Raw genomic sequence first — 11,827 nt, 5'->3', positions numbered from 1 at the left:
ATAATTTTGATAGCGCTTAGATAAGCAACGAGCGGAACCACGAGGATTTGTGTAATACTATGGGCTCGCTGTCTTTGACTAGCCCATGACTTACCCAGCGTCGTTTAAGTACGATGAACTAAACGACGCTGGACTTGCCATTCCTCGTTAAGTTCCTGCCATAGACAATTGGCTTAATTTTTTGCATAGTCCAAAGGCTTGAATAAACTCACCGACTAGACCAGTTACATCAGCGTATCATCAGATGTAATCATCATACCACTACAGCTGTGGCGTAGCCTCGTGTATGCGTATGATTAAACCTATAACGGTAAAAACACTATCGTTTTCACTGATCCAGCGACTAACGTCGTTATAGGCAGGTATTACTAGCAATAATTACTGTAAATATTTTCTTAATATATCAATGTGTGGGCTGAACAAAACATTGAGCAGTATTGAATTACACGATGCGGCAAATAGTAATATAGGATGTATAGTGACATCCTTTACCTATATATATATATATTCGAATCTGTCCAATACGCCCGAGGGCATTATATGAACATAAAATTTGAGATAAAATGATTGATAAGAACGCTAAAACCTAATTTGTTGCAATACCAAGATCGTATTAAAAACTGAGGGAGTCATCAACGCCCTGACCCACAACATTCGGTGCCATTCTATTATAAAAAGAGTGCTTATATTGGTCTATCCTAAAATGTGGGTGGACTACTCCATGACGGGTTTGGTGGGATGGGTTAAAAGAGATATAGTTATTGAGGTCTAGATCGTATAGACCAAACACAATTCTTTTTAAAAATTTCAAATCCAAATCTTCTCTTCTATCTTTTAGTTCTTGGATGTTATTTACACGCATGCACTCTGTGACACTATCCATAGGCCCGAGTCTGAAAATCCATCGAACCCCCCGTCTTTGAATTGTTTCTAATTTGTCAGTTAAGCCTTTTGCGTGCGGTGACCATACCTGACAGGCATATTCGAGTAATGGTCGAACAATTGTGTTATAGGCGACAATTTTTGTTGATATGCTTGCATTAAAAAGGCAGCGTCGGATAAGTCCGAGTGCCTTATTACTTTTCTTAGTAATGTTTAAAATATGCTCGTGCCACTTGATGTCGCTTTGTATGAAAACCCCCAAATATTTCAGACCATTCGCCTGTGGTATAAAAATTCCGTTCATAAAAAGTTTAAAATCTGGTGTCGACCTGCCCACCTGCATGTGGATACACTTTTCTGGATTAAATGTCATGCCCCACTGTGTGGCCCAATGCTGTAATGCTGTAACGTTAGTCTGCAAAGCCAGCTGGCTGGTGTTTGTCAAATCCATGCACAGCAGAGTATCATCGGCATACAGTCGACAGTCAGCGTCTTTCACACAGAGTGGCAAGTCATCGATGTAAAGAATAAACAACAGGGGTCCCAGCACTGAGCCCTGAGGTACTCCTGATTTAATACTAAAATTATGTGATGTATAACCATTCACTTGAACTACAGAAGCTCTGTTTCTGAGCCACGCTTCTATCCATTTGAGGGTACCTGTATCAAATCTGTAAGCCTTCAATTTGTGTATTAAAAGTTGGTGGGGCACCTTGTCGAAGGCCATTTGTTCACCTCTTTACATAGGTGAACAAATGGGGAACAAATCGCTGTGTTATGTGTGGTTGTGAAGAAATTATGTTATGCATAACTAATCCGAATCCACACTCAACATCAGTGTTGAATTTGGTTGTCATATTATTCTATTTTGACTATGTTTAGTTTGTGCACTTGTACTTAGCTTGTGGGAACATACCTGCCAACTCTCACGCATTGGGCGTGAGACTCACGCAATCGCCCCAAAGAAAAAATGAAAATGCCTGAGAAATGCGTGAGATTTTTGCCCCAATTTCCACAATTTCATATATACTATCATTGATACATCAATTGCCCCAAAACCAAATCTTAAGCATTGCCCCACGCTTGGGTTGGCAGGCCTGTGTGGGAACTAATTTGATTATTTCTGGTTCAGGTACAAGTGAAGGTGTTAAGCTATTGTAAGTAATGCTGATATTTACCAGTAAAAGTTACTTTTTTTATTCTATAAGTCAAACGATTAAAATACACAACTAACAAAATTCTAAAACAATATTAATAACAAAACAATAAGAATAGTTAATGAAAGTTACATCCTTACTCAAATGGTCATCTATGCTTGTTGATCAATCCTGTACAGCTGTGAGTTTCGACAGTCAAACGAGAGTCGTGAGAGGCCATAGGTAGAGAGTGTCGGCAGTTGAGATAGTGGTGTAGAAGAGGCTCAGCTGGTGGAGTAGAATGAGGCTCCAGAGAGGGAGGGGGGAGAGAGGGAGACTCCTCAGCGGATGGGAAAGCGTCCAAGGAGGCCCTCGGGAAGAGAGGGAGAGCTTAAGCTAGAGCCGCTGAGTCATTGGACCTGTTTTCTTTTATAGATGTCTGGCATGTGGGATGGTTAGCCTGTGGGTGTAGGTTGAGTGTTAAGGTTCAATGCTTCATGTCAGGCGTGTGAAGATATATTGTTTGCGTAAGTCTTCAGCTGGTGCACGTGATGTTGACATGTAGGGTGGAGCTCGTGACTTACTCCTGGTATCTAGGTCATGTTTGCCAGGACTGGCAGATCTGTATGTGACTCATTTGACTCGTCTCTAATGTTTCTCTGGTGGCTTTTTGATGATGGTGGTTGTAGGTTTAATTGCTTCGACTTCCCTTTGGCATATCCTCCATTTGGTGTTGACGCAATTCCAATGATTGATTTCTTCAAAATTTGAAGTTTCTAATTTGCTTTTGACATTTTCTAATTATTGAATATTTTTAATGTCTTTGGGCGTCTTGCTGCTTGTACATATTATATGCTTATCCTGTGGTCTGGCTGCATTACCTATTGGTATGCTGTTTTCGCAGTATTTCCATACAGCATCTGTACATGCACATTTGAAGTGGAAGTCTGATTTGACTAGCTATTTGTAGATTGGTCATGAACATAACTGGGCAAGAATAGCTCTTGAGTATAATTTTAATTGCTACAAATAGATTGGCTGGTTGTTTGGTACATCTACTTGACTAGGCTAGCTTTTAGTGTCGCCCCTGATTAGGGAGGAATTATTTTATACACGATTAACTCGCATTCATGCAGTGTGTGGAAGTCATAATGTTGAAGTGTTGTGTGTCACAGTGTTGAATCTATCTCATTGTTGAATTTGCTTTACCATCGTATTCGGTTTAGACTATGTTTAGGTTGGGCAATTTTGCTTAGGTTCTGTGAACTGATTTGATTATTACTGGTTCAGTCACAAGTGAAGATGTTAAGTTATTATAAACAATACTTTTATTTGCCAGTAAAGTTACTTTTTATTTTATGAATCCAACAGTTAAAATACATAACTAACAAAATTCTAAAACAATATTAATGGCCAAAGGTTAAAAATAGCCAAAGAATGTTAGACCCTTACTTGAACAGGCACCCATGTTTTTTGCTGAATTTCTGCATGGCTGTGACTTGCAAAAGTCAAACAGCAGTCAAGACAGGCCATAAACAGACCATACGAGGCTCTGGAGACGAAGGGGAAGGAGGCTGAGTCATTGAGGTTTTTCTCTTTTATATATGTCTGTTAGCCTGTGAGGTGTTTAGGCATTCAGATTTCGTTTTCTATGTTTCTGAGGTTAGTATTTGAGTGGACTTGTCCTAAGTACGTTTTGGGAGTGTACTGATTTGAAATGCTCATTAATTCCAGTAATTTTGGTCATGTTTGGTAGAGGTCTAATTTCTTTTGGCGGTTTTCTGGCAAACCAATTAATATCTCTTTTCTCATGGATTACTTCCACTAGGTGTTTCTAATCCGCTTGTGTATGGGTGTATGATGACTGTTTTCCCTAATGGTCCTCTAATGTACCAGGTGTTGTTGTTCATTGTAATGCTGCGCATCTCTTTTATGATATCTGTTTTTGCTAATGCAATAAACGCTCCTATAACGTATACCTCCTATGACATAAATTTCAGATAACGTAAAAAATTTGTAAAGTTTCTCTTCAGACCACGTAAAATATTCCATATAACGTGTCAAGTTGGACGAGTTCTCAAATTCGATTCGAATGTTAATCTATCTCGCTACACTTGCCAGAGAAAAAATGATCTACGTATAGTGTTATATCTAGTATATATACAACTTCCATAACATTCTAGTTGATCCTGATAGACCGTCAGACGTTTCGACAAAATAGAGAATATGTAGTCGCGCAATTGTTCATAAATACTTGAAGGCGATTGATTGTTTTAGGTGTTACAGTGTTGGTCCACCAATCTGAATGTCATGAAGTATTGTCGAAAGTTATCTTTTATCCTAACCTTAACTTCTGGATACAAATTAATGACGAACAGGTAGTACCGCTTCTTTAGAGTAAAACATTTCGTTGTTTTGTTTCATTGTTGATGAACAAAATATTTGTAATTAGTTTTACTCTGCAGACAAACAGACATTTGATAGTCTATTTGTAAGACTGATGTCATTGAAAATCATTGTAATTGAACGACGAAGATGTGTGCTCCCCATCAACTTATTGTAAAATTATTGAAATTGTGGTCTATAAAACCAGTGAAAGTGATCCAAAAAAGGAGAAAAGATGTCGATGCAAACCAATGATACTGAAGTTACGGTACAGCTCACAAATTAAAGAAGTTAAATCAAGTTTTCCTTTTTGTATGGCCAAGGGGGTGGGTTTGGAAAGATTTTGGAATGGATCAGGCAGTTTACATGTATTTCACTGTTCTTATAATGTAAAATCCCTACAACGTAAACATTCCTGGAATGGATTATTTACGTTGTAGAAGCGCCTACTGTGCCTCCATACAACACTAAACCTCGTGTAGGATATGCCACTGCTGTGTGTGGCACTTCATTAAATTGCTTCATAAGTGATATAAATTTGGCAAGGACAATAAGTACAATAAACTTCATAGTAAATCTCAAATGAAAAGACTGCATAACACCAGAGCCTGAAAATTGGTTATATGAATAAAAAGCCATGGTTGCATAATCAAAGCCAGAAAAGACCAAGAGATTTATTAAAATCAGATCAGCAGCCAGATACAAAAATGGATAAAGCGAAGACTGGTGATATGTGCTATCAAGAATCGAAAAGTGGCTCATTTGCTGCATCGGTATTAACCACCAAAGATCACAACAAAGATTAGAGCTCACAACACCTGCTGCTTTTTGCTTCTCTCATGCAGGGAGTACATGCAAGTCAGCTGGACCCAAGAACCGCACAGAAATTTCATCTCCCCTCTAGTCACTGGTGTATTTACAGCCTGCCACCTAGTCGATGATCATCATAAAGTATACTATTATCTAAACAAATGACTATACCACAGGCTGTCCCAAGCATCAATAAAAGGCATTGAATTCTAGTTCTCTCTCTTTCCATCATCTGACCTGGCAGATTTGCAAAGAACTAATCATAAAAGCATGAAGCTAGCTATTCACATAATGGTGTAACTTTCATTGGTTATTAATAGTCTTTTATCACCGTTTGTCACCAACTGCACAATGGTGCAGTTGAAAACTAAATCAAGGAACCCTCTTTGATGTAGCTCATGACATCAGGTCTGCTTCATCTCAAGTAAAACCGCGGAATGTGTGTTATGACACCACCAGTGTCAAGGCTCACATTAATTTTTAAGTTGCTTTCTTTCTTTAGTCTGTATAAATATGAAAATTGTTTCAATACAGTAATTGTTATCTATATATTAAAAATAATTGATGGTTTCTGACTTCCTTGGACCATAGATATTTTGGATTGGGCAACGTGAGCCATGGATATTTTAGACTAGCCGGAATACCCAGCTTTGAACGAGTATTAAACAACATCTTATAAACAGTGACAGGTAATGTAGTTGCCTGCCACTTGCCATTAGCCTAACACATTGCCAATGGCTAATTTGAGTAAGCTAGTACATTGAGTACTTAAAAATAAGAGCTGTGAGAGTAAGCTAGCATCCGTATTTCTAAACTTACTAATAAGATCCGCGAAAGCAAGCTTTAGTGAAATTGCGCTGTAACCCAGTGTATTTTAACCCAGATAACGACTTATATCATCCATTGCATTTCATGTAGCTCAATGGGTTAGTTTATTGCCTGGAACAGGAGGTTCCCAGATCAAATCTTCTTTGATACAGATTTTTCATTGCTAGATACAAATTGCTACAGCTAAACAGACCGAACGACAAGCAGACGACAAACTTTGAGATTTATATATATAGATTGTGCAAAGTGGGCCATGGTATGAAAAAGGTGGAGAACCCATGGTATATGTGGTACATTGCTTTTCAATGGAAAACCCTTTGTGCTTTCATTAGTTGAACATGATAATTTAAACACAAACAGACATTTAGTAGGCTAGTTGTAAGACTTGTCGCTAACAGCTCAACAAGAACTGATGAACATAAAATTGAAAGCATTTGCTTTGAGAAATTGGATAAAAAAAACACCAAACATGTCCTTTCACTTTAAAAGGTTGAGTTAAGTTGCATAAAAGCACCTACCAAGCCTTTTGTGTTTGTTGCAAACTGTCAGACAACCTGTAGGATTTAGCCTACTTGATATGATCGCTGTAGCAAAAACAACTTTTTCTGGTCGAACTCATGGTGCAATAAACGTGTAAGCACAAATTCAACTATTAACAAAACTAAATAAAACAAAACAAACAATACTAAATTCAACATTAAATAGTATTAATTTGTTGTAGAATGCCGAAAGAAAACCCCAAAAGACCATGGCCTGCCAAAAACACTGATGAATATAGCGAGAAAAGATCTCAAAACAATGTCGCAGTTAGGTAAGTGTCCGTTGATTCACAGACATAGTTATGCTAAATAAAAAAACTAAGTATTTCATAAAATACAGTCAAGTTATGTGATCAAGTCATAGCACAGACTAGTTTCAAATCCGGCTTTTTGTAGTGTCATTTCACATATAATCAATCACTAGTCATTGTTGATCTTCTGAATACCCGATGATGTGAAATAAAAACCATAGAAAGTTAAGAATAAGTCAGAGTGAGCCTTTTATTTCCGAGAAGCTTGTCTCTTCTTGAAGCTCAAGTATGCATCCGTTTTGAATAGGCGCAGCAGAGAAAAAGCAAAGTTAAAACAAGCAGAAACACAGGGCAAGGTAGAAGGACTGAAGGTTGAGAATGTAAATCTGGAACACAAAGTAGAGACATTGAAGGTGACTAGCAGTCCAATATACTGGAGTTACTTGTTATGGGAGTCGGTTGTAGTACTGCAGTGGTGGTAACTACTGTTGGGAAAAATTTACAATAGTCGCTGGGTATTCTTTACTACTTTATCAATTCCTAGTTAAATTCACTAAAATTAAATGGAGCAGCTCAAATTTAATGGGGATGTGTTATCCCATAATACATATTAAAGGATATAATTGTATTATAATATATATTGTTTAATATTTATATTATGTAATATAATATAGTTAATATTAATTATATTACATCACTGTGATCATGATGTAATATGATTAATATTATATTGCATTTTATAAAATATATTATAATAATATATAATTATAAAATATATAATAAATTTTTTAATATATATTATAATAAATAAAAATACTCATCGATGGAGATATACGTTCTTGTTTTTAAGGAAACCTTAATGCTCAAAGTGAATAAGTAAATGATCACGGTGAGGTTTTGAATCTGTAGTATCAGGTTCATATTTTTTGTCGTAATCCAATTTAGTCATTTTGATTTGGGCCACATCATGACATGCTCTAGTATTTTTTGTTATTCACCAGCGAGTGCTATCGATCTTAGCTAAGGATTAACTTGATAATCCTTGTACAGTCAAACTGCAACACACATAGTTAAAAGGTTAACAGACAGTACAAATTTATATCACCATAATGGTAGGAGATAGCATTACAGGTAGATGTTTGAATAATATTTTTGTGTAATTTGGACCAAATACCAGGTTTTATCAACATTTCCATATTATGAAAATGGACAGAAAAATTCTTGATCTTTGCAAAATATCAACCAAAAACAGCCGTGACGTTATGTAATTATATTAAAATCACTAGTTGTTTGAACTAGATTATCGAAAAATTGTCTGTTCAAATTTTTTATTCATGAAAGCAGAGCATGTTAATATATTATAAGAGAATAACTTCTGAGAATAAGTAATTTTACGGACAGTTTGTACAATTTTTTAATTGTGTGAAGAAAGACTTTTATGCTAGCCCCTGATGTATGCCAAAGCCGATTTGTGTTATTCCATAGCCACTGCTTAAAAGTTATTGTGGGATGAATACATACTGTGCAGATTTTTCTGGTATTCGTGGGATCTGTTTCGACCTTGCATTGCAGTGATCTGTCATGTTGAGTAGTTAAAAAATTTAATGTGGCGACTAGAATCATCGAAGTTGACATCATTCATCACCTTTCCATGTTTTGCCCAAAAATGACCTCCTTGTTTCACAGCTTGCACTGTGATCGTCTCCAAAAACAAAATGAGTCTCCAAAACTGGTTGTTTATTCTTTTAGCATCAAATTACCGTTAAAAAATGAAATTTATTGGTCTAAATGAATGTAATGTAAAAAATGAAATATATTGGTATGCGACTATATTGGTACATTTTTTAAATAAACATAATTTAAAAAAATGAAATATTGTAGTATACGACTATTAATATTGGTCCAAATAAATGCAATTTGAAAATGCTGTCTGTTAACCTTTAATCCATTCTAAGACTTTCTTTGTATATCGTAACCGTCTGAGCCGATATTCTTAAAAGAATACACAGTATTTTGTTTAATATCTTCCTTAGTTACAAAGCCTAACAATAAATAATTCAGATAGTTACAAATAGCGTTAAAATAAATGCATTATATAAAACTTATGTAAATAGACTAAATCGTTGTGTTCAGTCTCTCTGCTTTCACTCATTTTGGATTTTTATTTTTTGTCTCATTCGCTTCCTAACGATAGCTGTTAAAGGGCCGCTTAACTTTTTCTTAAGATTTGATCCAAGAATGTTTATTCATGTTTTCTGTTAGTTGTTGCTTTCATTTTAAGGCAAGCAAACATTGCCTTTCTACTATTATTGCAACTTCGTTAATGCAACTATTAATTTCGAAATGGGGCAGAGATGGTATGAAGCACCGTTTAATGTTATTTGAGGACCGTATTACCAAACAATGTGAAGGAGAACTGTATGCATATGTGCTGACTTTTAAAGCTGCAAGTTTTGGATGTCTTATGTGAAAAATATATATAAAAAATATTTTATATATTTTTATATATAAAAATCTATTTTTATATACAAATATATATGAAAATATATTTTTACATACATAAAAACATATTTTTATATATAAAATATATTTTTCTATATAAAAATGTACTGTATTTTTATAAATAAATATATAAAAATATATTGTATTTTTATATAATTAAGATTTTGACCATTAGCCTTAAGATCACGGGTCTAGGCTGAGTGGGTTGCCCATTCACCGGTAACGTTTAAGCTGCCTGCCTAGTTGACCCATTCAAATTAGATAATTCATTTGGCTGATTGTCCAGGCTATCAGGGTACATTTGAGTAAGCAAAATTTGCTAGACCTATCTATGCTGTAGCAATGAAACACCATTTATTCACCAATGGCTATTTCATAAACCGGTCACCCACCAGACCTACTAAGGTCCCTTGAACCCTGAACCGTCTTAACATTAACACGTCTTAACATGTTAAAAATTCTTTTGGCTGCTGAGTAAATATCCGCTGAGATTCCATTTGTTGATAAGGTGATCACAAGTCAAGGTGTGGCTGTATTTGTGTTATAGTATAAAGCACCGATTGTGTCATAGCTGCTGTCATTTACAGAGCAGCTGTCATTTACAGAGCAGCTAATTCTCTCCTATGTCCTGTTGATTTGCAGAAAGAGTTGTCTGTGCTGAAAGATCTCTTTACAGCGCACGCCAGTGGAGCTGCAGCTGCGTCCTCTGTCAACACGAATAATTCCATTCCTCCCACCGCTTCTCCTCAGGTCAGGAGCCATCACCTTTATACTTTATACCTTTATAACTTTTGATAGGCTCATCTGTAAGCTCTCATGTAGCCCGCTCAGAAGTGTTCTACTTAATTGATATGCATGATGATGTTTTGTAGAAAGGAGACGCAGTGCTGCTAGATCATATCTATACCAAGGATACTACTATAGCTAGTTCATCACCTACCTGAGCTGTCTTGTCACCTAGAAAGGTTATTGGAGAAGTTATGTGATGTATTCAAGACAGGAAATACATTGTGTGTGCTACTTGGAGTAGAAACATGGCTTTTAAACTGTAGAATTCTGACTACAATGGTATCGTAACTTGGAGGATTGGTATCACGGGTCGTATAATCTCGTCAGCAAATACAATGTTTTTAATAACTCCTAAACAGTCTGTATACAAATCAAGAGTATATTTTATATTATGATAATTATATACGCCGATTCATTATGTATAAGCTATTTTTTTACTTTCCAAATCAAATGTGTACGTTATCATGTTACAGTAAATAACTGTTTGATTATGTTGACACGGTGACTTGTACTGCTCATTCAAGCATGTTATTTTAGGATGTAGTGTCACAAAATAAAAATATAACATTCATAATGAATGCAACCTTGAAATGTATTGATTTTTTACCAGTTAATCAACTTTGCAATAAGTATTTCCAATGTCAGCAAGGTTATATAGTGACCTAAAAAAGTGCCAATGTCTCTCAAACCTGTATGCAATAAAAAAACTACATTTTCAGCATGTGCTAGACAAGGCATTCTCTAATAACTTTCTCAGAATCTAGAAACAGTTTTGCAATGAATTCTGTGTAATTTAATGACATAATCAAAATTGGTGAAATACTTGAAGAATTTATTATCACCAATTAGAAGTTATCTGCTTTATCTGATTGACCTATGATTAACAATGACCGATAGTCTTTCTTGTTATGCCCTCTCGTCATTGGTCAAACCATTTCAGCCACATAGTATAAAAAGTTGGCATCTGGCTTTGTATGCCTAATAATGGTTTCTGCAAGAGCTAAGCCCCAAAATGCTGCTGGTAATTTTTAATTCATGCTCGCCAGTAATGCATTTAATAATTTTTTGTTATAATTATAATTTATCTATTATAATTTCATTGGCCAAGCCATTTTAGGCAGTAAAATGTCCGTAATCGGCGTAGTGTGTATGCCTAATAACAACTAGATCCTGACATGCTTGCCATTGATTTGCCATTTTTCTAAAATAGTCAATTTTTCTAGATGAAGCAGAAGGCAGCATATTGCGACGCCGATCCTCTTCCATGAGGAATCCAGCTCATGGAGCTGTTCGGAAGAGAAAAACCGGAGATGGCGAAGCAATGGAGAGACGTCGGCGTAGGCGACGCAACAGATCAGGAAAGAGCAGAAGCAGGAGTAGGAGCAGACGTGGCCGACGGTGAGTTGGTATTCGTACATGGCAGAATAGTAGAGCTAGGAGCCATACATACATGTATATAGGCTTGTCATGTTTGTCTTGTGAAAATACAATGCCTGGGTATTGCAGAAGGCGGTCTCGACGTAGGAGAAGCAGGAGATCAAAAGGAAAGAGATCTCGATCAAGAAGGAGACGATCGAGGAGACGAAGATCAAGGAGGTCAAAAAAATCCTCAAAAAAAGGTGGAAGACGTCGTAGGCGCAGAAGCAGGAGAGGACGACGATCAAAATCTGCAGGAAGATAATGAGGCGATTGAGACATTTATTGA

General features: G+C 36.2%; 2 protein-coding genes across 2 annotated transcripts; both read left to right on the top strand.

The window, feature by feature from the left end:
• The first annotated feature begins 343 nt into the window (after positions 1–343).
• Positions 344–10,680, top strand: LOC137396885 (CCAAT/enhancer-binding protein homolog 2-like). Its single transcript, XM_068083187.1, has 5 exons — positions 344–362; positions 6,763–6,852; positions 7,139–7,244; positions 9,976–10,083; positions 10,206–10,680. The coding sequence occupies exons 2-5, from the start codon at positions 6,764–6,766 to the stop codon at positions 10,275–10,277; spliced, it is 375 nt and encodes a 124-aa protein (XP_067939288.1). The 5' UTR covers positions 344–362; position 6,763; the 3' UTR covers positions 10,278–10,680.
• A 426-nt stretch (positions 10,681–11,106) lies between these two features.
• Positions 11,107–11,803, top strand: LOC137397419 (protamine-like). Its single transcript, XM_068083708.1, has 3 exons — positions 11,107–11,143; positions 11,346–11,520; positions 11,629–11,803. The coding sequence occupies exons 1-3, from the start codon at positions 11,107–11,109 to the stop codon at positions 11,801–11,803; spliced, it is 387 nt and encodes a 128-aa protein (XP_067939809.1).
• The last annotated feature ends 24 nt before the right edge of the window (positions 11,804–11,827 follow it).

Source organism: Watersipora subatra, chromosome 5 (assembly GCF_963576615.1).
Source record: "Watersipora subatra chromosome 5, tzWatSuba1.1, whole genome shotgun sequence".
In the NCBI taxonomy this organism is placed as follows: domain Eukaryota; kingdom Metazoa; phylum Bryozoa; class Gymnolaemata; order Cheilostomatida; family Watersiporidae; genus Watersipora; species Watersipora subatra.
The sequence above is the reverse complement of the archived record's forward strand: the minus strand, read 5'-3'. Positions and strand labels throughout refer to the sequence as shown.

Excerpts from the sequence above, each read along its gene's own strand:
- LOC137396885 (XM_068083187.1), top strand. The coding sequence starts at position 6,764 with ATGCCGAAAGAAAACCCCAAAAGACCATGGCCTGCCAAAAACACTGAT. Across the intron at positions 6,853-7,138 it reads CAAAACAATGTCGCAGTTAG|GCGCAGCAGAGAAAAAGCAA; the intron begins GTAAGTGTCCGT and ends CGTTTTGAATAG. Across the intron at positions 10,084-10,205 it reads CTCCCACCGCTTCTCCTCAG|AAAGGAGACGCAGTGCTGCT; the intron begins GTCAGGAGCCAT and ends GATGTTTTGTAG.
- LOC137397419 (XM_068083708.1), top strand. The coding sequence starts at position 11,107 with ATGGTTTCTGCAAGAGCTAAGCCCCAAAATGCTGCTG. Across the intron at positions 11,144-11,345 it reads TAAGCCCCAAAATGCTGCTG|ATGAAGCAGAAGGCAGCATA; the intron begins GTAATTTTTAAT and ends CAATTTTTCTAG. Across the intron at positions 11,521-11,628 it reads AGGAGCAGACGTGGCCGACG|AAGGCGGTCTCGACGTAGGA; the intron begins GTGAGTTGGTAT and ends TGGGTATTGCAG.